This window comes from Phyllostomus discolor, chromosome 6, assembly GCF_004126475.2.
Source record: "Phyllostomus discolor isolate MPI-MPIP mPhyDis1 chromosome 6, mPhyDis1.pri.v3, whole genome shotgun sequence".
Lineage (NCBI taxonomy): Eukaryota > Metazoa > Chordata > Mammalia > Chiroptera > Phyllostomidae > Phyllostomus > Phyllostomus discolor.
In genome coordinates, this window is record NC_040908.2 from 170,230,209 (window position 1) to 170,256,086 (window position 25,878).

Consider the following 25,878-nt stretch of genomic DNA (forward strand, 5'->3'; position numbering starts at 1 on the left):
GTCAGAGCCAACCAACTCTGAACTTCAAGGGACAGCCTCCGCGTGGTTTCTGTTTCTCCCTTAACCCTTCCTTCCCTGCCGGCTGGTCTGAGGGGCCCGCAGCTGGGGTGCAGTCCCGGCAGCCGCAGGTGGCATGGGCGCAGCGCTCCCGCACGGGCCCCTCCTCCCCGCGCGCCGCGGAGGGAGACCCTCGGAGAGTGGCCCTTGCCTGCAGCGATACTCACACGGCGAAGTGGTAGACGAAGCACTTCCAGCCCGTGGGGCGCTCGAGGAAGTTGTAGACCCGACCCTGGATGTGGGTGCGCGCCAGCAGCGGGCGGCGCGCGCTGTAGATGGAGACGCGCGGGTCGAGGCTCACGGGCGGCCGCGGGCCGAGGTCGGCGGCGTTGGGCTGCGCGGCGGGCACATAGAACGCGCCGGCAACCGGGCGGTCCTCCGCCAGCTCCAGCGAGAACGGGGACTTCTTGGCCAGGCCCGCGCTGCCCCTCCGCGCGCCCGGCAGGCGGCCCCAACCCCAGCGCTTCCTCTCCGCCTGGGGTGCGGAGGAGGCCGTGGCCATGGCCAGGCAGGACCCGCGTGGGCTGGCCCGGGAGCAGCAGCAAACGCCGGCGTCGGGGCGCAGCGCGGGAGGCCGCTGCCCGCCTAGCCCGGGCGTGGGGGCGGGGCCAGGAGGGGGCGGTGGCCCCGGGCCAGTCCTCAGGGACAGTGCGCCCCGCCCCGAGCCAGACGCCCCACCCCCGGCCGACCGGCGCGCCCGGGGCGCCCTAGCCGGTGGCGAACCGCGCTCGTCTGTTGGGTCCCGCCCCTTTTGTATTCACCTGTTTGCCCCGCCCCTGCCCCCTTGCTCGCCCCCCACCCACGTGCTCGCCCCCACGCCCAGGTGCTCCGCCCCACCTGTTCAGCCCCACCTGTGCCCGTGCCCACGTGCTGGCCCCCATGCCCACGCACTCTGCCCCACCTGTCCGGCCCCACCTGCAGCCACGAGCCCGCCCCCACGCCCACCTGCTCTGCCCACAGCAGGGCGCCCAGCTGAGCCCTGGAGGAGGGTGCGGGCGCACAGGTGCGGTGATAGCGAACCCGCGCAGCTCTGGGCAGGAGCGGAGTTTAGGGCCCAGGCACCCACCTTACCTCCCCGCTAGTCTCCGGGAGAAGCGGTGGGGGGAGGGGGAAGGAGGGAGGGGCGCACGCGCGGACTGATCCTCTCAGCGGCGGCAGGACAGCCTGTCAGTCCCCCGATGAGCTCCCCCTGGGCGGAGCCGGCGGTGGGGCTGGTGCCACAGGGGCTGTCGGACCCTGCGGACAAAGGGGGCCATCGAAGTTCAGGGACCGCCCAGTGGGGGCCCACAGGGAGTGGAGGATGCGGGCCTGCTGGGGACTACAGGGGGCCTGGTGGGGACTGACCGCGGGGCAGGGTGGGCCGGGCTGCCCGGGCAGGTGTCTGCACGGCCCGGGGCGGGGAGAGGGGGTGCGCTGTCCTCCCGGCCCAGGGCGGCCACCTGCCTCCTGTGGGTGTCCCTGGTTGGGTGATGGGGTCAGAAGGCTGGCTCGCTCGGGCACCCCACACTTCCTCTGGCCATCGCTGCTGTCCACGGTGCTTGGGTCTCTGCCCACGGAACGGGAGCCAGGGTGGGTGGAGGGTGGGGCGAGCTGCACAAGAAAACAGCCTCTTCAGACATTGTGCTGGGCTGGGGGGTAGGGACCGTCCTCCAGGCGCGTCAGGGCCCCATACTTTGGGGGACACTCCCCAGGTCTTCCCTGTGCACCCCGGGCTGACTGACCCCCACCCGGCAGGCAGCTCTTGGCGGTGGACAGAGCGGCCCCGGCCCCCCACCCTGCATGTGTCCCCCGCGCCCCCGACACAGCAGGTGCCGTCCGTTTGTGCAGAGACTGAGGGAAGGGGCCCACAGCTGTGCCGGGCCCCAGGCAGGCTCAGCCACCTCGGCCAGAAGAGCTTGCCGGGAGGTGCATCAGTGAGGGTGGGCACGGGCGGAGAGCCGCCTCCGAGGGGCCCCCCGAGGGCCACCCCGGCAACTGCAGCTTTCATCCAGGCCGCCCTTTCCGATGAGCGTGCCTACGCAGGAATGGGGTCGCCTCTGAGGTTGGTTTGGCTCGTGAACCGCGCACACGAGTCAAGTTCAAGGGCAGGGGGGGCTTGCACGCAAATGGCGACACGCAGCCAGGCAGACTCTCACCCGAGCAGGCACCGGAGCGGGGCGGCCTCCCCGGAGCTCTGAAATCCAGAGACAACGGCTGGAACCGGCCAAGTTCAGTTGCAAAGAATTGTAGCACTTGGCTCTGGCTGACGTGGCTCAGTGGACTGAGGACCAGAGGGTCGCAGGTTCGATTCCCAGTCAGGGCACGTGCCTAGGGTGCAGGCCACGGTTCCCAGTGGGGGGCACATGAGAGGCAACCCCACATTGTTTCTCTCCCTGTCTGTCTAAAGATAAATAAAATCCTTTTTTAAAAAAAGAATTCATAGCACTGATACATAAAGAGCATCTCAAACCGAGAAAGAAATGGTACTTTTGTGGAAAAGCAAAAGGCCAGCGATGTGGCCCGTTCACGGGCCAGGGGTTCCTGGTCTCTTTCCTCGCAACGAAACGGCTGACGTCACTCGTAAGAAGAAACACGCCCAGGGAAGGATGCCATGAGCGCGCTCACCGGACACGCGACCGCAGGCCTCACGGGCGGGAGGCGGGCCAGTGGCTTGAACAAAGCCGCCTCCCTTCCCTGGGCCCAGCGCGCTGGTTCCCGTGGGGGAGCTGACCCAAGGAGAGAGGGAAACGGACCGTGGTTTGTACGTGAGGTGTTTGACTCCCCGTGGCTTGTCTGTGTCAGCGACAGACTGGACACCATCGCCACCCACCCCGGCGGCGGAAGTGGGCCATCACGGAGCCCCCCGAGGCCCCTCGTCTGCGAGACCGTGATCGGTGGTCGGCAGGCAGGGCCGGGAGTTGGGCTGCAGACCACGCCGGCCCGCCTCTGCCTTGGCCGCTGCGGGGCTGGTGGCGGACACAGCTGAACACCCCAGCGAGCAGCACCGGGGTGGGGGGCCTTCAGGAGGGGCCGCCCAAGCTGTGTGGAGCTGCTCTGTCCATGCGAGGACACAGCAGCAGGTGGGAGGCTGGGAGGGCGTCCCTTGGAAGGTTCTGCAAGCTCAAAGGAGCTGGTGGGAGACCCGGGGGGACCTGAGGACCATGGGCAGGCTGAGAAGGTGGGGGGTGGGCAGGTGCAGTCACGTGGGCTGGGCTGGACCAGGCTCAGAGAGGGAAGGGGCCAGAGAGAGAGAGAGAGAGGGCGGGGGGGGGGGCGGGGCAGGCCAGCCCACGGGAGCAGGAAACACGGCCAGTCCCGTTCACTGGTGGGCGGTGGGCCTCCCACAGCCCTCGGGCTCACCGGCGGCCCTGCAGGCCCCCCCCCCACTTGGAAAAGCCCCACCAGCCTGGAGCCCCTTCCCTGGGGCCTGCCCAGGGGCCCCGAATTCACTCTGGGGGCACCTGTCACAGTCCGGGATCCCGGAGACGGATGCTGATGGGTCTCCCTGAGCCCCACCCCCCACCGGCATCTCGGGCCCACGGGCTATCTCTGGGCCTCAGAACATTCTAGAACACCACTCTCACCTCCCTCAGTGGCGCTTTGCCAACTCCCCTCTGCCCACCACGTCCCCCATTCCGTGGGGTCAGAGGCCAGCTGCCCGGAGGGCCGGAGGGCCACACACCCACTCACCCTTGCAGCCCAGGGCCCCGGTGCCGGGGGGCGGCAGGCCGGGCTCCTGCGCGTTTTCTTTGGTCTGAGGTTGGGTCACCTGACGCCACCCTTCCCGCGTGGGAGCTGCTCTCACGCTCCCGCCCTCCCAGGTCCCTGGAGAGCAGGGGGCCCCGCCCACGGACAGGAAGCCCCTCCCAGAGGCTCCGTGGGGTCAAGTTCAGTTGTCCGAATCAAGCCCGAGGTGGACAAAAGCTGGGGGCTGCCGGAAGGGCGCTGGGGCCGGTGCCACAAGCCCCCGTGGTCCCCTCCCACCGGCCCTGAGTGTCCCCTCCCCTTCCGAGTGAGCGGACATCGGGAGGGCCAGCCCGGGAACCCACAGTCCCCTGGGGCCTGGCCGGGCCGGTGCAGGGGCCCTGAAGAGCCGTCCCCCTGGGCCGGAAGGTCAGGCGTGGGGTTCGGGGTCAGCCCCCACCTTGTGGCATCTCGCTGGGCACCAGCTGTGGCCATGACAACGACAACACGAGCTCACCTGGCCGGCCGGTCCAGCTGCCCAGGGGACACGCAGCCCGCCGTCCTCTCTGGGGAAACCCCCGCTCCGAGGCACACCTGAGACACGCTCCCTGACCCTTAACCCTCCCCCCAGTGGCCTGAGACCATGCAGTCGGGGGCTCCGTGAGCCAGGGGGGCCCTCGGGGCACGGGCCTGCCCAGCACAGGCTGGGGAGAGGGGGCTGGGGGTGTCCAACGTGCCCGCCCTGGTCACCAACACCCAAGGCCTCCCCCACCCTCACGAGTGCCCTGCCCGAGAGATGGCCACCGCCCTCCACGCGTGGCCTGCAGCTGCCCTTCCAGGGAGCGGGCTGCCACACACCCCAGGGGCCCAGGCAGTGCCTGTCCGGGCCTCTCAGACGCTAGCAGCCTTTCCCTGCTGGAAAGCCATGTCCCCAACGCCTGGGAGGGTGGAGGATGGGTCCCCTGGGCCAGGTGGCCTGCTGTCCCCAGTCCTTGGAGGCCACAGTGGGCAGTCCCCCATCCAGGGCCTCTCGGCTGTCTGAGCACCGGGGCTGCCGGGGCTGGCCCTCTGGAGCTGCCCCCGGGCCCGTCCCGGAGCCAGAAGCCGGGCCAGGCAGAGAGATTTGGGGGGGGTGGGCAGGGGAGCAGGTCAGGCCACGGGCTGGCGGGGACACTGGGTGCCAAACGGGAGGAGCAGGGGAGGAGGAGGCGGCAGCCAGGGTGACTCAGCCAGCCGCCGGTATTTATTGGGCGCCTACTGAGTTCCCAGGCTCCCCAGGCTGTGGCGGCGTGGGGGGGCCAGGGGAGCAGAGGGCAGGCCCTGCCCGAGGGGACAGAGATCTTGTCCAAGAGACACGCAGGCCGAGGGAACCCACACGGCACTGCCACCGGCGTCACGTGGTCCCTGCCCACCGCTCCCACGGCCACGCCGGGCCTGCGCCAGGGCCGCCCTCGCTCCAGCCTGTGGACTCCCGGAGGGCGGAGACAAACCCTCCATCTGTGGGGTCCCGGCAGCCCAGGGGAGGCTGGCGACTGGCGAGTGGTGACGAGAGAGAGAGGGACGGAGGCCTGGGGGGTGGGGTAGGTGCTCGGGGGGCCGCCGGGGTGGGGACAGGGTGCATGGGGACGGGTGGGTAAGTGGACGGCTAGGTGGACGGACAAACAGGCACGTGGACGGATGGGGAGACGGGTGGAAGGATGCACGTGGGGGTGGGTGGGTGGACGGGTGGGTGGACGGATGGATGGGTGGGTGGGTGGTGCTGGGCGGGGAGATGCATGGAAGGGCGGGTCAGTGAACGGACGGATGGGTGGGTGGGCGGGTGGGTGGGTGCGTGGATGAGGGTGGGCAGGCGAGCGGACGGTGGGTGCAGGGACCACGCTTCTGCCAGCGATCTGCACGAGTGTCACCTTCCCAGCGAGGTGTTCCTTGGCCAGAACCCGTTTAAAAATAAAATCCCCCAATTCCTCGTTCTCTCCTGCTTCATTTTTCTCGGCACCATTGTCATAACCTTTCCCCCTGTTTCCTTCTCACGCATGTGTTTTTGTCTGGTGTCTGTACCTTGCCTGACACCAGCACAGTGCCAGTACAGAGGGGTCGCTCCGTGACCCTGTCCAGGGGCGATGAGCCCTGGGGCCGGGGCCTGTGGGGTCAGAACCGAAACGCAGGCCCCGGCTCTCCTGCTCCTGCAGTCCCCGAACGGGGAGAAGGAACGGGTTTCTCCGCCTCCTCGGGGCCCAGGAGGAGGGGCCGGCCAGGGCAGCTGAGGGCCGGGAGGGCGGGGGGCCAGGAGGCCTGACACCCACACCTGGGAGCTCCCGCCCAACCTGCAGCGCGAGAACCTGCGTGCCGCACCCACGGACAGATGGACGGACACACAGACACACAGACACACACCCCCCGCTGGCCCGAGCACTGGAAGCTGTGGGCACCAGGGGCGTCCCGGGCTCCAGGGATCCCAGGCTCAGCCTGGCACTACCCCTGCCCCACGGGCCCGGGAGGTGGCGCTGCCCTCGCCCCCACGTCACATCGGGACCAGACTCATGGCGGTCGCTGCTGCGCGGTCCCCCACCCAGGCGGTGGCGGCTGGCGCACCCGGGAGGGCCGCGGAGCATATGGGCGTGTGTGGGAGCCCCCGCCCCTGGGGTCTGGGGTTCCCGGCCCACCCCGCCCTCCATGCTGACTCTGCTCTGACACCTGGTCCGGCCCAGCATGGGAGGGGGCGCTCCTTATTTGCACCCTGCCCTTTGACCACCAGGCACCCTCGGGTCTCCTTCCTGGAGCCCCCAGAAGCTCTGGGGACAAGGTGCCTGGAGTGGGGGGCGAGGAGGAGGGGGGGAGCCCAAGTCCTAGCTCAGCACCCCTGGGCCTCTCGGGCCCTGTCCCCACGTCTGTGGTGGGGCCGCCGCTGCCTCCCAGGTAGATGGAAGGAGGGGCGCCGGGCCGAGGGGTGGCCAATGGCAGGCACTGCCCGTGGGGCCGGGGCCAGAGGCCTCGCTGCCACCCACCCTGTGGCCCTCCCCTTCCCAGCCCCTGCTCCCGGGGCCCCACCTGCTGGGCGCAGGATCCAGGCCCCGTAAGAACCTGACGGTCACTTCAGGGAGAGGACACTGGCCATGGCTGTGGGTCGAGGACCCCCGAGGCACAGCCGCAGAACGGTGGGGGGGCCCCTTGCAGGAAGGAGGTGCTCCTGCATGCCCGGTGGGTGGGTGGGGGGTCCCACGAGGGCGTGTCGGCCTCATCCCGGCAGGGAGGGGCATCCAGTCTGGGCGGCTGGCATCGCTGTCCCTTCAGGGGAGGGGCCCACTGGGCTCTCGGCCCCCGCCGAGGGGGCTCGGGTCAGCCCAGGGTCCCACACTGCAGCCCGTCCCGCCGGGCCTGCCCCAGCGGCCAGAGGGGCCCCGCGCAGCCGGCAGACCCAGGTGGGCCCGGCCCCTCCTGGGGTCCTGGCTTCAGTCCTGTGAGACCACGGAGCCGAGAGGGGTGGGAGATCTTCCCACGCGTTAGACCCCGCACAGCCCCCCCCGCCCCCCCGAGAGCATGGGGGAGGCGGCCCTCCTGCCCTCAGGCCCCCGCCCCGCCCCCGCCCCCGCCCCAGCGGCCTGGGCTGCTGGCAGAGGACCGGTGGGTGGCTGTGGCCACCAAGACCTGCGTCCCGGGATGAAAGGCTGGGGTGGGGGTGGGGGGCTGAGGCCCGCTCTGCCGGGCGTGGCCTCTCCCTGGGGGGGGGACCGTCACGAGAACTGGATCCCGCGCCCCATGTGGCGCTGGCGCCGGGACCAGCTGTGGCAAAGGGGACGGCGGAGGCAGCTAAAAATAAAGCCGGGCCCTGGCTGGCGCAGCTCAGTGGGTAGGAGCGACATCTGGCGCACGGGCCAAGGTCGTAGGTTTGATCCCCGGTCAGCGCGCCTACCTGGGTTGCAGGTCCCGTCCGGGGTCCCGGGGTGTGTGGTCCTGGTCGGGGCGCCTGCGGGAGCCTGTCCGTGCTCCCCCTCATATGATGTTTCTCTGTCTCCCTTCCTCTCTCCCTAAAAATCAACAAAAAAACATCCCCAGGTGAGAATGAAAGAGATGAGTGAATAAAATAAACAACGCCGGAGTGCAGGCCAGCTCGGACGCCCCTCCAGACGGTGTCTGTGGACGCAGGTGGCCCCCGGGCACCCCCGACCCCGGGCAGCAGGACCCCAGCCAAGCCCAGCCCGGCCCCTGCCCGCCCTGCACCCCCCGCCCCCGCCCCCTGGTAGCCCCCTCGAGGACACGGGCACACCCTCCTGCTGTGGTCCTGCCTGGGTTCACTCCTCCAGCGGCTCGCAGGTCTGGGCCCCGGGGCGGCCATGAACACCCGAAGACGATGGGTCTGAGCAGGAGTGGTAGGTCCCTTCCGAGGGCCAGGCTCACGGAGAAACAACGCCAGGTCACAGGGAAGGAGAGCCCAGGGGCAGCCTGCTGTGCTGGTAGGGCAGGGGGCAGGGGTCGGGGGTCGAGACTGCAGGAGGGAGGCCTTGAGGCTGGACCAGGGAGCGAGCAGGAGGCTGGCTGGCCGGGGAGGGAGGCGGCGGTGGGCAGGGCAGGGCAGGCCTGCGGGCTGGTGACGGGGCTCTTCGCTGGGGCAGTGGGAAGCCAGGGGGGCCAGTAGGCAGGGTAGGGGCGCACGCAGCCTGGTGCAGGGCGGGGACAGCCAGGGAGGGGTTCAGAGGTAGGGCGGCAGAGGAAGGGAAGGGGGCACGTACCGGGTGCCCCTCACCCCCACAGGCTCTGGGGGCCTGGGAGACCCCTCACTCTTCACATACCCCCAGCACTGGCAGGACCCGAAGGCCCCACAAGGGCACCCCAGGGTCAGTGAACCGGGCCCAGAGGCTTGTGGGACCCTAGCCCCCGAGTCCCGTGTCGCCGGAGCCCGACACTTCTTGGGGGCCCCTGTCTGGGCTGCGAGCGGAGCTCCTGAACGTGCACGGCCCGCAGCCGGCTCTGGTGGGAGTGGCCGCGTCCCTCCTCCCAGCGGGAAGGCTGCCCGCTGGTCTCCTCGGCCCCAGCCTCCAGCCGCCAGCCGCCGTAGCTCTGCCTGCGGTCCTGGGGCGCCCTCTGGTGGCCAGCAGGCCAGACCGGCGAGCACGCTGGGGGACTCCAGAGCAGCAGGCCTGGACCCTGTCCCCCACCCCTGCTGAAACCCGGGGGACCAAGAGTCCCCGGGAGGGGGTCCTGGGGTCTCTGTGTGGAGGGACACACAGAAGAGTCACCCAGGCCCGGTCTCGCTGTGTTACCCACCAGCTCCCAGAGGTGGGGGCCCACTTTCCAGAGAAACGGAGGCCCGGAGTGGCTAAGGAGCCTGGGGCCGTGGGACCCCAGAGGGCACAGCACCCCGGAGACCCTCCCGCTCCTGCACGGAGGGGCAGTGTCCATGCCGTGCCCACAGTGCCAGCCGGGCCCTGCCACCTGCCCAGCACAGCACGCCGGGCCGACGCCTCCTGGCTTTGAGGGACCCCGGGGCGTGGGGGGCCGCCCCTGCCACGGGTCCTCCATGGGGTGCCGGGCACACACCTTGGGGGCAGCTGGCCCCATTGTTGGAGAGGTAAACTGAGGCTGGGCAGAAAACTGAGGCTTGGCTCTATGGGCCACCCCCAGCGCGGCCCCCGGGGGGAAGGATGGCAAGCAAGGTGGCCCAGCGGCCCCCCACACGGTCACCTCCCTGGCGTTGGCCAGAGCAGGCCTGTAGGCCAGGCTGCACCAAGTGGCCCGCCCACCCCAGGTGGCCACAGCCCGGGCTGCTGGGGTGCGGGCGGGGAGGGCGGGGAGGGCAGGGAGGGCGGGCAGGAGGAGGGGCCGGGCTGGCTGGCAGGCGCCCTCCGCGCTGGGCAGCCTCCACCCTGCTCCCGGGCCAGCGGCAGCATGTCGGGGTGCCAGGGAGAGACCAGGCAGGTAGGTGCCCCCTGCCGTCGGCTCCCAGGTGGGCTCGGAAGTGGGGATGCCCCCCTCCGGGGCAGGAGGGGCAGGTGGGACAGGAGAGAGGAACAGCCCCACCGCCCTGGGTCCAGGAGCTGTGCCACAGGGAGGGGCAGGTGGGCGCTCAGGGCAAGGACTCTGGGGCAGGGGGCTGAGCAGCACCTGGGGCGGTGGGGGTGGGGTGGGGAGGGCCGTGTGCCCTGTTGACCCGTCCCAGATTCAGGCCCACACCTGGCCCAGGGAGACCCCCGGGTCGTGCTGGGCTGGAGGGACCTCGGGGCCAGCCACTGGGCTGCTGGGTGCGGGGCTGGTCGGGGCCTTCTTGTTCCCTCTGTCTCCCTGCATCTCAGGGGCCGGGGATGGGCCCGGAGAGCCTGGGGGGCTCACACTGGGGGGCTCACACTGGGGGGCTCTGCCAGCTCAGAGTCCCTTTCCCAGATGGCCTGTCACGAGAGGGTGGCCCTCTCCCCCGGGCCGGGGCCCTTTGGCTGCTGGGGCTGAACCCACCCTGTCCTTCTCTCAGGAGGGTGGGGGGTGGGACCCCAGCCAGGGGGGCACCCAGGACCCCAGCTGCCCCGCCACCCCACCCCCCAGGAACAAGGGGGCATTTAACCACACACCTGTCCATGCAAATCCCGCGCGTTTGCATACCCTTCCCCTGAGGTGGCCCCATTTGCCTGGCATCTGCACCCCACCCCCCCACTCCTGCCCAGGACCAGCGGCCTGTTGGTGAGGGAAGGCCTGGGAGCCCCCCGGGAACCCCCTCAGGCCGAGGCGTCCCCCCACCCCCGGCCTCCCTTCTGCACCGGCTGGCCTGAGGCTCACGGGTATGAGGAGCACGTGGGTGCTATCCAGGCCCCCGAACCCCCACCCCACACACACCCCAGAGCAGGTGCGTGAAGCTGTGCTCCCCCTACCCGGGGCACGGGTCCAGCTGGAGACACAGGCGACCCTCCCGGCGGCCTGGGCGGGCTAGCGCCAGGGACGAGGGAGCCCGGGCCGTCCCTGCGGGCCCCCTGCCCACCGCCCCCACCTCATGGCCTGTACTTTGGGGTCGAAGGGTGTCCCCCCAAATTCACCCCCCCACACACCCTCAGGATGTGGCCTTGCGGGGAAGTGGGGTCTCTGCAGATGTGAGGAGCTCGGCTGAGCCACGGGGGAGGGGGTGGGCCCTGACCCGACGCCTGGTGCCCCTGTAAGAAGAGGGACGCTCGGACAGGGAGACACGCACACGGAGGCTGGACGGGGCGGGAAGGACCCTCCGCGGGAGCAGCCGGAGAGAGTGCTGCCCTGGGACCCCCGGGGCCCCTCTGTGGGGCTGCCTCTGGGCACGCCTGCGGGCTCCTGTCTCCTCATCCCCCCACCCCCCGAGCCCCACACAGGCCTGTCCCCAGACGGCAGCCAGCCGGGGTACGGAAGGGCCGTGACCACCACCGGCTTGGAGAGGCCACATTCACACCCCCGCACCCGGTTCCCGGTCTGGGAGGGTTTGCACCCCGCCCACCGCAGGGCTGGGCCCTAGGCCCTCGGCCCTCGGACCGGAGCCTCTATGCCCGACTGCTGAGACCCGGGGGTTGGGGGGGCGCCCAGTGTGGGCAGCTGGACCCAGCACGGGTTGGCACCAGTGCCCGCTGGCCGGCCCGCTGTGGCCCTCTGAGTGGGTGTCCTGGGGTGGCTGTCACCGATAACCACAAAATCGACGGAGAGGGACTCACCCACCCCTCGGAGCCAGGAGTCCCAAATCCAGGTGCCCGGGGGCCCTCAGGAAGCCCTCGGCGGGGCTCCTTCCTGCCGTGGCTGGCTTCAGGGGTCCCTGGTGCCCCTGGGCCAGGGCTGCCTCCCTCCCCATCTGCCCCTGAGGTCACATACTTCTGTCCCCTTCTTCGAGGGCCACCAGGCCCCAGGCGGAGGCCTGTCTCGGTGACCACGCCTTGCAACAAGCTCACTTCCACGAGAGGCCCCGCTCCCTGGCGCTGGGACTCCGGGCCAGCTCACACCGTCCCGGGAGACACCTCGGGGGCACGGTGGCCACTCCAGGCCCTGTCCTGCCCGAGGGCGCCCTGCGCCCCTGCCGCTGCCCCCTCCTGGGGGCACAGGAGCCCCCAGCGGGGAGAGTCTCCACTCCCAGGGGATGGAGGACGTGGACGGAAGCAGCGGGTGGGGTCAGGGTCACTGGAGGGGCCTGCAGCTAGGCAGGGGGTCGGGGCCCAGCCCCTTGTCCCACGGCCCAGTCCTGGGCCCCCGGCCCTTCAGGTCTCTAATGCGTGGACCGGGACTGACACGCCGGACCCCTCGGGGCTGCAGGGAAATGATGTGGGTGGGGCACGGGCCGTGGGGCCCCGTGGCCGGGGGTGGGGCAGGAACCTGGTGGGAAGAGCTCTGGGGTGAGGGGGCAAGAGCCTTCTCTACCAGGACCCCCGGGACCCCCCCACCCCCGAAGCAAGGAGCCGAGGGTCCTCCCTCCCCCACGCCGGGTTCCCCGGGCCCACGGCCGGCCCAGGGGCACCCCGGGTCTCCTTCCCTGTCCGGCGCCGATGGGGCGTGAGGCGGGCGGGCTGCACATCCAGAAAAGCGCAGGGAGGCCCAGGAACCCGACGTGTGTCCCGGTTTCCAGGACACCTCCCGCCCAGGCCTCCGCAGGGGCGGCGACAGGAGCGCTGGGTCCCCCGTGCTCGGCGGCGAGGGGTGAGCAGTGGGACCCGGAGCGGGGTGGGGGGGCCGGGAATCATCCCCCGACCCTGCCCGGCCGCACGGAGCTGCAGGGTCAGTGTGGACCCGGGAGGGGGCAACAGAGCAGGGGGCTCAGGTGGGGGGAGGGGCCCTCTGCTGGCCAGTCGTGGGGCCGGGGGGCTTCCCTGGGGGAGGCAGCCCCCAGCCTCCCGGAGGGGGGCGGGTGGGTAGACGAAGGCTGGGTCCCCTCCCGTGTCCCCTGTCCCTGCAGAAAGGACCCTATGCAGGGTGCACAGGGTGCACAGGGCACCCGCCCCGGGCCGACGGCCGACAGGTGGGGGCCAGGCCTGTGCCGGGGCGAGATCCAGTTCGGAGGGTGCGGGAAGAACCGAGGCAGGGTGAGCCCAACCTTCCATGCCCCCCCCGCATCCCCCCCCGTGACCACGCCCCATGAGACGGCAGGGTCCCCGGGGCCCCCTTTCCCGTTTCCTCCCCTGAACACTGAGCATCCGGCGCCTGCTCCCCTCCCAGGGTCCGCTGTCCGGAGGGGGGGGTGTGCCCTGCTCAGAGCCCCCCGCCCCTCTGCGGTGCAGCGGCGTCCTCAAGACAAAGGCAAGGCCTGGGTGGGGGCGGGGTGGCCCAGGTCCCACTGCAGGGCCAGGCTGCAGGCCTGTCCGGTACCCCCTGCCCAGCGCCCCATGCCGCCCCTGCCCCCGCCCCACAGTTCGTGAGGGTGCCGAGCGACGTGGCCCCCGCCGCGCTCTTCAACCTGCTGAGGGCCGAGTGGCACCTGCCGGCCCCCAACCTGGTGGTGTCCCTGGTGGGCACGGAGCGGCCCCTGGCCATGAGGCCGCGGCTGCGCGACGTCCTGCGCAAGGGGCTGGTGACGGCTGCACAGAGCACCGGTGAGGCCCCGCCCCCCACGCCCGGCCCCCCTCCCTCGGCGCTGGTGCCCGTGACCGGGGTGGGCACAGCTCCTGGGGATGCAGCCGAGGGGCCCCCCAAGTCCGGGGCCTCCCCCAGGGGGTCCCAGCCACCCCGTGGGCAGAGGCCTGGCCCGTCCACGCCTAGGGCCCGGAGGCCTCAGCCAGGCGCCCCTGGGGACAGAGACTGTTTCTGTTCCTGCCGCCCACGGCGCGCCCCCTCACCCCCGCTGCCTCCCTCCCGGGACCACTCTGGCCAGCCGGCCGGCTGTCGGGGTCAGAAGCAAGCCACTGGGCCTGCAGACAGCCCGGCACGGGATCGGGGTGCTGCACCCCATCAGCGCAGCAGTGACTGTGGCAAAGAGAAAGGACCCCTGAGCCAGGCGGGCTGGGGGCTTCACCTCGGGTGCAGGGCCTGGCCCGCCTCTCCGCGCTGGCCAAGACGCCCCAGGGCACAGTGAGCCCCTCCCGCAGGCGCCTGGATCCTGACCAGCGCGCTCCGGACCGGCCTCGCCCACTACGTGGGGCAGGCCGTGCGTGACCACGCGCTGGCCAGCACGTCTGCCAAGGCCCGCGTGGTGGCCATTGGCCTCGCCTCCCTGGGCCGAGTGCTGCACCGCCAGCTTCTGGACGACGCCCCGGTGAGCCCAGGGGCCGGGACGGGGCCGCAGCTCCCAAGTGTCGCCCACCCCGGGGTGGGAGGGGAGCCCCCCCCCCCCCCGCCCCCTGGCAGGTCCGGCAGGGTGGCAACGCTCCACCACCCACTGTTTGTTATGGAGCGAACACTCCCCCAGCCCTCCCCCCACACACACACACACGCCCGTGCACCCCGACCGCTGTGCTCAGGCCAGACCCTGCCCTCGGGGCTCAGGGACAGGGACAGTGAGGCCGGTGCTCCGAGGGAGGGGGACACCGTGACAGGCAGCAGCCGGCGGCAGCACAGACCTGGGGGGCTCCTGGGCCCTGAGGACCCAGCCCGGGGCGGGGCCCAAACGCCCGCCCCGGCTGCTGCCCCACCCACAGGCCCAGGCAAGCGGCTTCTGCCCCCGCCCCGGGGTCTGTCTGAGGCAGGGCCAGGGGACGCCCTTGGGGCCCCTCAAGTGCAGCCTCCCGCAGCCCCGAGCCCTCTCTGGGGGCCCTCGGGGTGGGGGCGGGCCTGGGCGGGAGCCTTGCCCCCGCCTCACGGCCTATGTGGGGCCCAGGAGCGCAGCCCCGTCCACTACCCCACGGACGACAGTGGCGGCCGGGGCCCCCTCTGCACCCTGGACAATAACCACTCGCACTTCGTCCTGGTGGAGCCGGACGCCCCCGGGGATGGGGACGGGCTGACCGCGCTGTGGCTGCGGCTGGAGAAGCACATCTCGGAGCAGAGGACCGGCTATGGGGGTGAGGTGCCCGGGGCAGCCGCTGGGGGCGGTGGGGGGGCGCCTGCATGCTGAGGCCCGGGACCTGCGGGGGTCCTGGGAGGGTGGGGGGTGGGCTCCCCGCTGGGAGTGCGGCTGGTGGGTCCCCTCCCAGGAGCAGTGGCGGCTCCTGGGGCCTTGGGGGTCAGAGGGTGCTCAGGGCTTGCAACGAAACAAGGTGTGTCCGTGTCCACTGGCCGCGGGGCACGCTGCCACCAGGGGGCAGTGCCGCCCCAGGAATGGGCTGCTGGGGGCGTTCCCGCACTGGATTCACCGAGAAACACTAGTGTGTGACTCGTGTGGTGAACGATATAAAATGCTGATCCACCGAGCCCTTTCTGGAGATGGAAACAGGACGGTGGTGTTGAAGCCAACACCGTGCGGCAGAGTCGCGCCTGGGGCTGCCGGGGCCTGCTGGGCCCGAGGGCCCCTGCTCCCCGTCAGCGTCAGTGGGCACCTCTGGGAGCCCGAGGGGACCCTGCCTGCCCAGGAGCCGAGGCCCCTCCCACGCAGCAGGCCCGGCCAGGCCGCTCCTGCAGCCCCCCTGTCCGCGGGGCCAACGGAGCTTCCGCCGCGGTGGGCACAGTGGACGAGACAGGACGGCCCGGGGCCTCATGCTGGCCTGCATTCGTGTCACTGTGTTTCCACAGCCACGAGGTGGCCACGCTGGACACTTTGGGGGGGGTATGGCAATGGGCTCGGTGTCCTTGCCCCCAAGCACAGGGCCTCCCACACAGGGACCCTGGTGTCAGCTCGGGGCCCACACTTCACCAGACAAGGCCTCCCTCTTGGCTGGTGTGTGGCTCGGAGGAAGTGGCAGGGTGAGGGCGAGGCCGGGGAGCCCGCCCCACAGCCCCCAAGGTGGGGGCCACGGGCTCCCCGCTCGCCCCAGGCTCGGGGGGAAGCCCTCACGGGTGCTCGCCCCCCGCAGGCACCGGCAGCATCGAGATTCCCGTCCTGTGTCTGCTGGTCAATGGGGACCCCGGCGTCCTGGAGGTAGGAGGAGGGGGCAGGGCCTGGCTGGAGCCCCGGGGTCTGCGGAGGCCCCTGCTCGGGGCAGGGAGGGAGAGGGGAGCCCGGGCGGCACCGGGAGCTGACGGGCCCTCTCCCGGCCCCGCCGCGCCCAGAGGATCTCCAGGGCCCTGGCGCTCGCCACCCCGTGGCTGATCCTGGCCGGCTCGGGGGGCGTGGCGGACATGCTGACCGCCCTGCTGGGCCACCCGAGGCCCCTGCCGCCCCAGGCCGTGGAGCGGCAGCTCAGAGAGAAGTTCCCCAGCGAGCACTTCCCCTGGGAGGACGTGCTGCACTGGACGGAGCTGGTAGGAGCCCCCGGGGGCCAGTCCGGACGGAGGGCGGCCCCTGCTCCCCCTCCGCACCCCGCTCCTGGGCAGGGCTGGCCCCTGGGGGGCTCTCTGCCCCCGCCCTCCCTGGCGGCCCCAGCCCCTCCTAACACAGAGCCCCAGGTGGGCTCTGGCCTCGGCGGGCGGGCGGGGAGCAGGGGGCACACAGGCGGCAGGGGATCCCAGCGGAGGGGCTGGCCGGCCGACTGCAGCCCCGCCCCCGCCCCGCCCAGCTGCAGAGCATCACCGCCCACCCGCACCTGCTCACCGTGCACGACTTCGAGCAGGAGGGCTCCGGGGAGCTGGACACCGTCATCCTCAAGGCGCTGGTGAAAGGTGCGCCCGGCAGCCGGGCCGCGGTGGCGCCGGTGCAGGCTCGGGTCCTGTCCGCTCCCGGGCTCCGCGGGCTTTCTGTCGGCCATGAGCACAGGCCGCGAGGGGCGGCCGCCCCACCCGCCCTGCCCAGTGGGGTGGGTCCTGCCGGGGCTCCCAGCACCGGCTCCCGGGGGCTGGCAACGCCGTGGCTCTCTCGCCATCATTCCGCGAGCTCCCAGCGGGGCCACGGTCCGGGAGTCCCTGGAAGAGCCCCCCTGGAGGGACCCTGGGTTCGCCCTCACCCCTGCCCCGTGCCCGCAGCCTGCAAGAGCCACAGCCAGGAGCCCCAGGACTACCTGGACGAGCTCAAGCTGGCGGTGGCCTGGGACCACGTGGATATCGCCAAGAGCGAGATCTTCAACGGGGACGTGGAGTGGAAGGTGGCCCCCCACCCCGGGGCCCCGGCTACTGGCCAGTGGAGGGCGGGGCCTGGGGCAGGCGGCGTCCTGAGGGCCCCCCACTCTCCTCCCCCCGGGGACCACCAAACGGTCCCAGGTCACTCTTCAGCCCCCCCGGCCCCCCCACCATGGGACGTGCTGGACAGCCCTTGGCCCAGGGACGGGCTCCCCCAGCTCCCACTCACTCTCCCCACGCCCCCCCACTCCGGCCCCAGTCCCGCGACCTGGAGGAGGTGATGATGGATGCGCTGGTGAGCGACAAGCCGGAGTTCGTCCGCCTCTTCGTGGACCAGGGCGCCGACGTGGCCGACTTCCTGACCTACGGGCGGCTGCAGCAGCTGTACCGGGCCGTGCCCCCCAAGAGCCTGCTCTTCACGCTGCTGCAGCGCAAGCTGGAGGAGGGCCGCCCGGCGCCGCCCGCCCGGGGGGGGCCGCCGCCCGAGGGGCCGCCCGCCTTCTCGCTGCACGAGGTGTCCCGCGTGCTCAAGGACCTCCTGCACGACGCCTGCCGCGGGCTCTACCAGGTGAGCGGGGCGCAGCAGGGGGGGGGGGCCCGGCGGTGGCGGCGGTGAGGGCTGACCCCCCCGTGCCCTCCAGGAGAGGGGGCCGGCCCGGCGGCCCGCCGGCCAGAAGTGGCTGCCGGACCTCAACCGGAAGAGCGAGAACCCGTGGCGGGACCTGTTCCTGTGGGCCGTGCTGCAGGGCCGCCACCAGATGGCCGCCTACTTCTGGGCCATGGTGAGGGGCCGCGTGGAGCCCCGGGGGGGGCTGGGGGTGGTGGCTGGCGGCCCCCTCACACGGTCTCCTAGGGCCAGGAGGGCGTGGCCACCGCTCTGGTCGCCTGCAAGATCCTCAGGGAGATGTCCCACCTGGAGACGGAGGCCAAGGTGGACCTCACAGCCCGCCGGGCGGCGTATGAGCAGCTGGCCCTGGGTGAGCGCCCCACCCCCGGCCTCAGACGCACCCACACGGTGTGGCCCCAGGTCACCCCGAGACCCTTCGGGGCCTGCGGGCCCCTCCCAGTGGGGGCCGCACCGTCCCAACCAGGGGCACGTGGGCACATTGCTGACAACACAACCCACACCGGGACACGCGCCGGCCCTGGGGTGGGGGCGGGGCCCCTGGGGGTGGAGGAGGCTCCCCAGGTCCTGGCAGGGGAGGGAGGGCGGCGAGGCCCGGGGGAAGGGGCCTCAGCGTCCGGTGCCCGCACGGGCCCCGCCGCCGCCGCAGGCCTCTTCTCCGAGTGCTACAGCAACAGCGAGGACCGCGCCTTCGCCCTGCTGGTGCGCCGCAGCCGCGCCTGGGGCCGGGCCACCTGCCTGCACCTGGCCGCCGAGGCCGACACCAAGGCCTTCTTCGCCCACGAAGGGGTGCAGGTGCGCCAGCCGCTGGCCTCGGGAGGGGGCCGCCGGGGTGAGGCCGCCGAGCAGACAGGGCGTCCCGCTGACCCCGCCACCCACACCCCCCTCCCCCGGCCAGCAGCTGCCCCTTTTGGGCCCCCGCGTCCCAGCCGGGTGCGGCAGGGGCCACAGGAAGGGGCGCCCTGTCCCTGGGAGGTGCCTTCCCGGCCCACCCCACTGGCCACCGGGCCTCCTGCCCCACACGGCCAGCCCCGCGGCCCCTTTGGGTCTCAGCACCAGTGTTGCTTCTCCCCGCGGCCCCCCTGGACCCCCGGGCCCTGCCTGCGGACGTGGGAGGCCACAGCCGTGCCTCTGTTCCAGGCCTTCCTGACCAAGATCTGGTGGGGGGACATGGCTGCCGGCACGTCCATCCTGCGGCTGCTGGGGGCCTTCCTCTGCCCCCCCCTCCTCTACACCAACCTCATCACCTTCAGGTTCCTGGGGGCCTTGGCCCACCTGGGGGGGGGGCCGGGGGGCCGGGGGGCCTGGGGCTTTGCTGGTCCCGCATGCACCCCACTGGACCCCACTGGGCACGGCCCCGCCCCGCACCCCTCCCCCACATGCCCTGGATGTCCTCGCGGGCTGGGCACCTCCGGGTGTCCCTCTCACGGGCCCAGAGGGTCCCCTGTGCTTGCAGTGAGGAGGCCCCGGTGCAGGGGGGCCGGGAGGACCTGCAGGAGCTGGACAGCCTGGACTCGGAGCGGAGCCTGCTCTGCAGGCCAGGCGGCAGGGACGGGCCTACGGACGGGTGCGTGGGGCCCGGCGGGCGGCCTCGGAGGAGCTGGGCTGCCGCGGCCGCGGGCCCCGGCTCACCCCGGGCTGTGGCCTCCCCGGTGCTGCAGGGCGGAGCCGCCGGCCGCGGCTCGGAGCAGCCGGGGCGGGCGCGGGCCCCGGGCAGCCTTCCTGCTGGCGCGCTGGCAGCGGTTCTGGGGCGCTCCGGTGACCGTGTTCCTGGGGAACGTGCTCATGTACTTCGCCTTCCTCTTCCTCTTCGCCTACGTCCTGCTGGTGGGCTTCCGGCCGCCGCCCCAGGGGCCCTCGGGGCCCGAGGTCGCCCTGTACTTCTGGGTCTTCACCCTGGTGCTGGAGGAGGTCCGCCAGGTGGGTGCCGCGCCAGGTCCCCCCTCCTGGGCAGCCCGGTCTGTGTGGGGCCGTCCCCGCGGCGGGAGCCCAGGCCGACAACCAGGGGCCCCCCCGCCCCCCCGCCGTCTGCCAGGGCTTCTTCACGGACGAGGACACGCACCTGGGGAAGAAGTTCGCGCTCTACGTGGGGGACAACTGGAACAAGTGCGACATGGCGGCCATCTTCCTGTTCGTCGTGGGGGTCGCCTGCAGGTCCGCGGGGGGGAGCCCCGGGGGGGGGGCCTTGGGTGGGGCGGCCCCGCCCCTGCCCCACGGCTGTGCTGTGCGGTGTCCCAGGGGGCCCCCCCTCCTGCTCTCCCCGGCACCAGCAGCCGCCCCGCCCGCCCCGTCCAGGATGCTGCCCGCGGTGTTCGAGGCCGGCCGCGCGGTCCTGGCCGTGGACTTCATGGTGTTCACGCTCCGCCTCATCCACATCTTCGCCGTGCACAAGCAGCTGGGCCCCAAGATCATCATCGTGGAGCGGATGGTGAGCCCCCCTGAGGGCCCCGCCCCCGCCCCCGCCCCCCCCAGTCCCCCACCCCCAGCCCCCAACCCGAGCTGCTGATGCTTCTCCGCTGCCCCCCGCCCCCCCCCAGATGAAGGACGTCTTCTTCTTCCTCTTCTTCCTGAGCGTGTGGCTGGTGGCCTACGGCGTGGCGACCCAGGCGCTGCTGCACCCGCACGACAGCCGCCTGGACTGGCTGTTCCGCCGCGTGCTCTACCGGCCCTACCTGCAGATCTTCGGGCAGATCCCACTGGACGAGCTCGACGGTCAGCGCCGGCCGGGGGGGCCAGGGTCGCCGCGGTGCCCCCTCGTTCAGAAGGGGCCCGGCCAGTGTCGGGGTGCTGGGTCCAGAGGGGCCGGGTCCCTCTGGGAGGGCCTGGCCGTGGGGCCCTCGAGACCCCGGGCCGCCGCTGGTTGAGAGCAGGGGTGTCCCTGAGGCCAGGCCGCAGAGCCCCCCGGGCACAGGGCCGCCGACACAGATGGAGCCAGGCCTCAGGCCTGGTGCTGGAGGCCCCGAGGCGGCAGGGGCCCGTCCGCTGCCTGGAGCTGCCAGGCTCCAGTGAGCCGTGCTGGGAGGAGGGAGGGACCGCTGCTGTGCGTGCCGCCCCGACCAGCGCCCGGGGTCTGGGCCCCTCTGGCCGGCCCCACATCCGTGACCTTCGCCCCCCTGCGCGACCCTGCGGGGCAGCCAGTCTCCCTGCCCCCGCCCGTCGGGGCCTGGCCACCGGCCCGGGGCCTCTGCGGAGGAGGCTCCGCTGCCGGCCAGTCCCGACGGCGCCCTCGCCTCCCCCGGGGCTGCCCAGCGTGGGCCCCCCCCGCCCCCCTCTGCCGCTGTGTGGCCTGCTGGGGGGCACCTGGTCTCCAAGCCAGCCCCTGCACCGGGTGGGGGGCTGGGGGAGGGTCTGAGGACTCCCCACACTGGGGACAGTGCGGGGGACAGTGCTGCTGGGCCGTGAGCCGCAGAGGAGCCCTGGGTGGGGGACAGGGACATCCTCAGGGCCCCCGGGACGGCCAGGCTCAGCGGGAGAAGACGGGGAGGGCTGGTCCCCAGGACGAAGGTGGCCTGGCAGCCAGGGGAGAGGGTGAGGGGCCTGGGGCACAGCCTCTGGGGACACTCCCAGGCACAGAGCAGGGGCGGAGGGGCCACCCGGCACCCTGGGACATGGAGGCCCGACCTGGCCTTCGCAGCTAATGGGGCAAGAAACCGGCAGTAAATATTTGCCGAGGGCATGGCGTGTGGTTGACGCGAACCGGCTGGCGGGGGCGGGGGAGCCGGGGGCACTGCACCGTCATGGAAACTGCCTCCAGGTGGGGTGTCTGAGAGGCCCGCCCCCCCTCCTGCGACGCCCTCTGTGTGTTCGCTCTTCAGTGGCGTCACTTTTCCAGACGGGACCCCACGGCCCTCACCATACGGCCCTGGCCGGGGGCCCTGCTGTGACCCTCGGTCGGGGGCCGGATGGGGGGCGGATGGGGGTGCCCCCAGTGCTGGGCAGGAGGCGCTCAGCTCCAGCAGCCACTCCCCTGGCCCGGCAGGCCGCAGCCCCGCGCTGGTGTGGGGGGTGGACAGTGTAGGGTCCCCTGAGGGGGGCGGGGGCCTGCTCACCCCCGAGGGGCCCAACCCCCAGAAGCCCCCCACACTGCAGCTGTGGCTGCACAGGCAGAGCCCTGCAGGGGGCCCTGGGCCCCCGAGTCCCATCTCTGGGGCTGGACCCTGGCCACCGCCCCCTATGGTGCACCCCCTGGGCCGTGGGGTGCATAGGGAAACGGAGGCTCAGGCAGCCCCCATTCTGCACAGCCCTCCCCCCCCAAGGGCTGCAGGCAGCCTCCCGCTCCCCACGCGCCGGGCGGGAGGGAGCGCAGGGGCTGAGCTGGGACAGCAAAGGCCCCCCTCTGGGCCCCGGGCCCCGGGGACAACGTGGTCCCCAGCCCGGCCCGATGGCCCCTTGGCGCGTCACCAGGAAGCTCGGGGGTGGGGGGGCTCGTGGGGGCAGAGCCACTCTCGCCTGATTTGCAGCCCAAACCCCGCCGCCCAGGGCCGGCCAGGCCCCTCTCGGGAGCCGGGGCGGGCGGAGAGCAGGGCCAGGAGCCAGCCCCGGGAAGGAGAGGAAGGTGGCTGTGTGCCCGCCCCCTCGAGAACTCGGGAGACGGGGGAGGGTCCCCAGCGAGGACACACGGACACACGGGGCACACGGGGAGCCAAGCCACAGCATGGACACGTCCACCGTGGGTGCCTCTGCACACTCCCCCCGTGTGGGGGAGCCACGCGCCCGGGGCCACAGCGCCGCCCACTCCTGTCCTGTGGGCGCAGGCCAGCTCCCCCCAGTCTGGCTCCGGGCGGAGCCTCTGGGAGTGCAGGGTGACGGAGACCTCAGGCCCCGGCAACCATCAGCAGGAACTTGGGGCCTCTGTCCCCCAGCCCCTGGGGCCCTGGCTGAGGCTGCAGCCTGGCAGAGGGGAGCAAGTGGGGCCGGAGCCGACCCTCCGGTTTGCTGGGGACCAGGGTGTCCACGGTGGGGACTTCCCGTGCCAACGCCAGGTCATACCCAGAACACCAGGCTGTAGGTCCGTCCCCGGGTGGCCTCAGCGCCAGGGAGGACCTCTGGCCCCCGAGGGTGCCGGCCCTCGGCCGCCCTGGCACCGCCTGCCCGGCCCCACCGCCCGGTCGCCTTGCAGAGGCCCGTGTGAACTGCTCGGTGCACCCACTGATGCTGGGGGACTCGCCCTCCTGCCCCAACCTCTACGCCAACTGGCTGGTCATCCTCCTGCTGGTCACCTTCCTGCTGGTCACCAACGTGCTGCTCATGAACCTGCTCATCGCCATGTTCAGGTGCCCCCTCCCTCCCCATCCGCTGTGGGGGGCCTGGCAACCCCGCCCCCAGCCCCCTCCGTGCCACCCAGCTCCCACCCTCCAGACCTGCGGCCCGAGTGGGGAGAGGCATGGGTGGGGGCGTCCCCTCAAACACTGGCCGGCGCCCCCCCCCCCCCGCCGTGGGGCCTGGGGTGCAGGCGGCAGTGCGCAGCCTGGAGACCTGGCTCCCCCAGCAGGGGTGCGGTGGGCGGAGCTTCCCCAGGCCCCTGCCCCAGGGGCGCCCCTCGCCCACCCAGGGCCCGGGTCTTCAAGGCTGGGGGCTTGGCGGTGTGTCCCGGACGGCAGACAGGGTGGTGGACAGCCCCAGACGCGTGGCCCCCACTCGGGACGTGCTCCCACAGAAAGCAGCGATCTGAGAAGGGGGTGGGGGGCTCGGCTTCTGCGGGGGGACCCCCCCAGGCTCAGGCTGTGCGGGCCCGCAGCTACACGTTCCAGATGGTGCAGGGCAACGCGGACACCTTCTGGCGGTCCCAGCGCTTCCACCTCATCGCCGAGTACCAGGAGCGCCCCGCCCTGGCCCCGCCCTTCATCCTGCTCAGCCACCTGAGCCAGGTGCTCCGGAGGGTCTTCCGGAAGGAGGCCAGGCGGAAGCGGGCACGCCTGGGTGAGGCCCCGGGGCCGGGACCGGCGGGAGGGGCTGGGGCGGCTGGCACAGGCTGAGCGGACCCCCCAGGCCCCTGGACCCCCAGAGCAGGGCTGTCTCTGCCCCTCTCCCCGTGTCCTGAGCCCCGGGCACCGCTGCACTGACTGGGGTGCTGCAGGCGGGCACCCCTGGGGCGTCTGGGCTGCCCTCGGCTGCCCGCCTCTCCCCACTGGAGGCCGGCCGGCCCAGGCTGTCCCCAAGGCCCGCCCGGCTCCGGTCGAGCCCCGGCTGCCTGGCCTCCCCAGAGAGAGACCTGCCAGAGCCGCTGGAGCAGAAGATGGTCACCTGGGAGGCGGTGCAGAAGGAGAGCTACCTGAGCAAGCTGGAGAAGCAGAAGAGGGACAGCGAGGGGGAGGTTCTGCGGAGGACCGCCCACAGGTGTGCCTCGGGGCTGGGGGCCAGCCGGCTCCGCCGGGGCTCTGCCGTCACCGCCACCGGGGCCCGCACGCCGCCTCGTGCGGCTCGGGATGAGCTGGGGAAACTGAGGCTGGCTGAGGGGGGCAGGGCGTGAGTGGGTCTGGGGGCCCAGCACCTCCTGACCCCGAACAGGGCTCTCCCGGGCCCTCACCCGCCCTGCACTTGGGGGACAGGGGCCAACATGCCAGGTGTCCCTCTGCTCCAGGGTCTCCGAGTGGAGCCCGGCCCTTCCACTGTCTCTCCAGGTGCCCCCAGGGCGGTGCCCCCCAGTGCCCCCTGCTTGTGGGTGGGGCGGTCCTGCCCTCTCTCCGGGTGCCCAGCACCCACCAGTCACACGGGGGGTTCTCAGACGCACTGTGTACCCAGGTCCAGGGCGAGGGGAAGGGCCAAAGCACCCCAGACTCAGGTGCCCAGGGGAGCCTCAGTGACCCCAAGCCCACCCCAAGGGCCTGGGCAACAGAGCCGGGGACAGGTGAGTCCCCGAACTCTGTGTCCTGTGGCTAACGGTGGCCTGTCATGCCCTGTCACGCCCCACCCTGCTCCGCTGCAGGGTGGACATCATAGCCCAGCACCTCGGGGGGCTTCGAGAGCAGGAGAGGCGCATCCGGGGCCTGGAGTCACAGGTGGGCCGAGGACCAGACTCGGGGGTGGGGGGGGCTAGCCCTGCCCCACGCCCAAACTAGCGCCTGCACCCCCCGGGCTGGGCCCCACAGGCACCCATCCCTGCCCCCCTCCCCGGACACTTAGGAGACGGGTGCCCTCCCTGGAGGGGATCCGGCACAGCCCCCCGTCGTCCACTCCGCACACAGCCGGAGCCCCAGCCTCCCACCCGCCCTTCTGTGCAAATGGGGAGGGTCCCTGGGCAGCAGGGGTCCTGGCAAGGGAGGGGACGCCCACAGGAGGGTGCCCGGGGGCCCCGCTGCCCCCACCGAGTGCCGGGGCGCAGCCGAGGGCTTCCCCGGGCGGCTCTCCCTCCGGCAGGTGGATCACTGCGCGGCGCTCCTGTCCTCCCTGGCAGACCGGCTGGCCCCGGGCACCGCCCTCCGCAGTGAGTGTGGGTCTGGGGAGGCCCGTGCCGGGCCTGCTGCCCTCCCTTGTCCAGGCGGGGACATGCCCCGGCCTCTGGTGCCCTCGGCTGGCCACTGGCTTTGGCGGAGCAGATGCCCCTGGCCCTGCCAGACAGTGTGGCCTTTCAGACCCCAGGGCCACGCCCCAGCCTTCCCCTCAGGGGTCCAGGCCCCACGCTCACCACCCGCCCCCCCCCCCCCCGTCACTTCCCTCTCCCTGCCCCCAGCCTGCCCCTCCTCCCTCCGGTCTGCCCGCTGAACACCCTTCCTTCCCCCCAGATGCCCGGCACTCTGGCACCAGGAACCCGCAGGCCCCTGCCCAGCACGGAGCGGGCCCAGGGAGCAGGGAGCCCCCACAGGCGGGCCCACTGGCCTCGGACACCTGAGACGCCAGTCTGTGGACACATGGCGCCCCCTCTCCCAGAGCCCGTAGTGTGGCCCCCGGGCCCTGACCGGGGTGGGCGGGGGACCATGGCCCTTGGCTGGTCACCCCAGAGCCGACCACCACCACTGCCCCCTGCTGCCACTGCGGCCTTGGCAGAGGGACCCCTCCATGCCCCACCCTGCCCCTCCCGGGCCTCCCCCAGCCCGGGGGCTTGGGTGCCGGGTGCAGGCCCACCCCCTGTGGGTGGCACTGCTCAGAACCCGGCAGCCTGTGTCCGTCTGCTTCCCCCTGGGTGGACAGCAGTCTCGGGCCACACTTGTCCCCTCCCACCCCAGTCTGTGTTGCCTGCTAAGAAACTGTTTGTGACGTGGCCGTGGTCTGAGTTCCTGCCCCTTGAGGCTTGTGTCCGTGTGTTTCCTGTGTTGGTTCCCGCTCCCACACCCCCCACAGCCAGTGCTGGGCAGTGCCCGGCCCCGCAGCAGCCCTGGCTGGAGCCTGGAGAATGTGCCCAAGCTGGGGCTGCAGCCCCACAGGCCACAGTGGACCCTGGGGTTGGGGTCCAGCCACCTCCACTGCCCCTGCTAGGTGGGGCCAGCCAGGTCAGCTCCACCCTGCCCAACTGTCCTGCTAGTTACAGGCCACCCAGGCCATCTCCCCTGGCTGAAGGGTCCCTGGCACACAGGGGACCTTCCTCCTTCCCCTGC

The 25,878-nt window shown here is 72.3% G+C and overlaps 2 protein-coding genes across 2 annotated transcripts in view; one reads left to right on the forward strand and one right to left on the reverse strand.

Moving 5' to 3' along the window:
* KCNQ1 (potassium voltage-gated channel subfamily Q member 1) overlaps nucleotides 1-653 on the reverse strand; it is a 212,620-nt gene extending 211,967 nt beyond the window's left edge. The window contains exon 1 of the mRNA XM_028516267.2: nucleotides 225-653. Coding sequence (XP_028372068.1) covers nucleotides 225-559 — 335 coding nt within the window. The 5' untranslated portion in view covers nucleotides 560-653. The remainder of the gene's footprint in view (nucleotides 1-224) is intronic.
* On the forward strand, nucleotides 558-25,340 carry TRPM5 (transient receptor potential cation channel subfamily M member 5). Its single transcript, XM_036030033.1, has 26 exons — nucleotides 558-771; nucleotides 881-1,046; nucleotides 12,599-12,725; nucleotides 13,052-13,232; nucleotides 13,725-13,891; nucleotides 14,453-14,636; nucleotides 15,585-15,649; nucleotides 15,781-15,972; nucleotides 16,227-16,329; nucleotides 16,630-16,748; nucleotides 16,982-17,290; nucleotides 17,364-17,504; nucleotides 17,576-17,699; nucleotides 17,997-18,142; nucleotides 18,488-18,600; nucleotides 18,804-18,884; nucleotides 19,009-19,267; nucleotides 19,383-19,501; nucleotides 19,643-19,775; nucleotides 19,885-20,059; nucleotides 22,467-22,620; nucleotides 23,085-23,266; nucleotides 23,551-23,683; nucleotides 24,273-24,345; nucleotides 24,704-24,770; nucleotides 25,069-25,340. Exons 1-26 carry the CDS (start codon nucleotides 558-560, stop codon nucleotides 25,173-25,175), a joined length of 3,834 nt encoding a protein of 1,277 aa, XP_035885926.1. The 3' UTR covers nucleotides 25,176-25,340.
* The last annotated feature ends 538 nt before the right edge of the window (nucleotides 25,341-25,878 follow it).

What these genes read in the sequence shown, in the direction of transcription:
- TRPM5 (XM_036030033.1), top strand. Translation starts at nt 558, where the DNA reads ATGGCCAGGCAGGACCCGCGTGGGCTGGCCCGGGAGCAGCAGCAAACG. An exon ending in GCAGAGGACCGGCTATGGGG is followed by an intron (nt 14,637 to 15,584) that starts GTGAGGTGCCCG and finishes CGCCCCCCGCAG; the next exon opens with GCACCGGCAGCATCGAGATT. An exon ending in TCATCATCGTGGAGCGGATG is followed by an intron (nt 19,776 to 19,884) that starts GTGAGCCCCCCT and finishes GCCCCCCCCCAG; the next exon opens with ATGAAGGACGTCTTCTTCTT.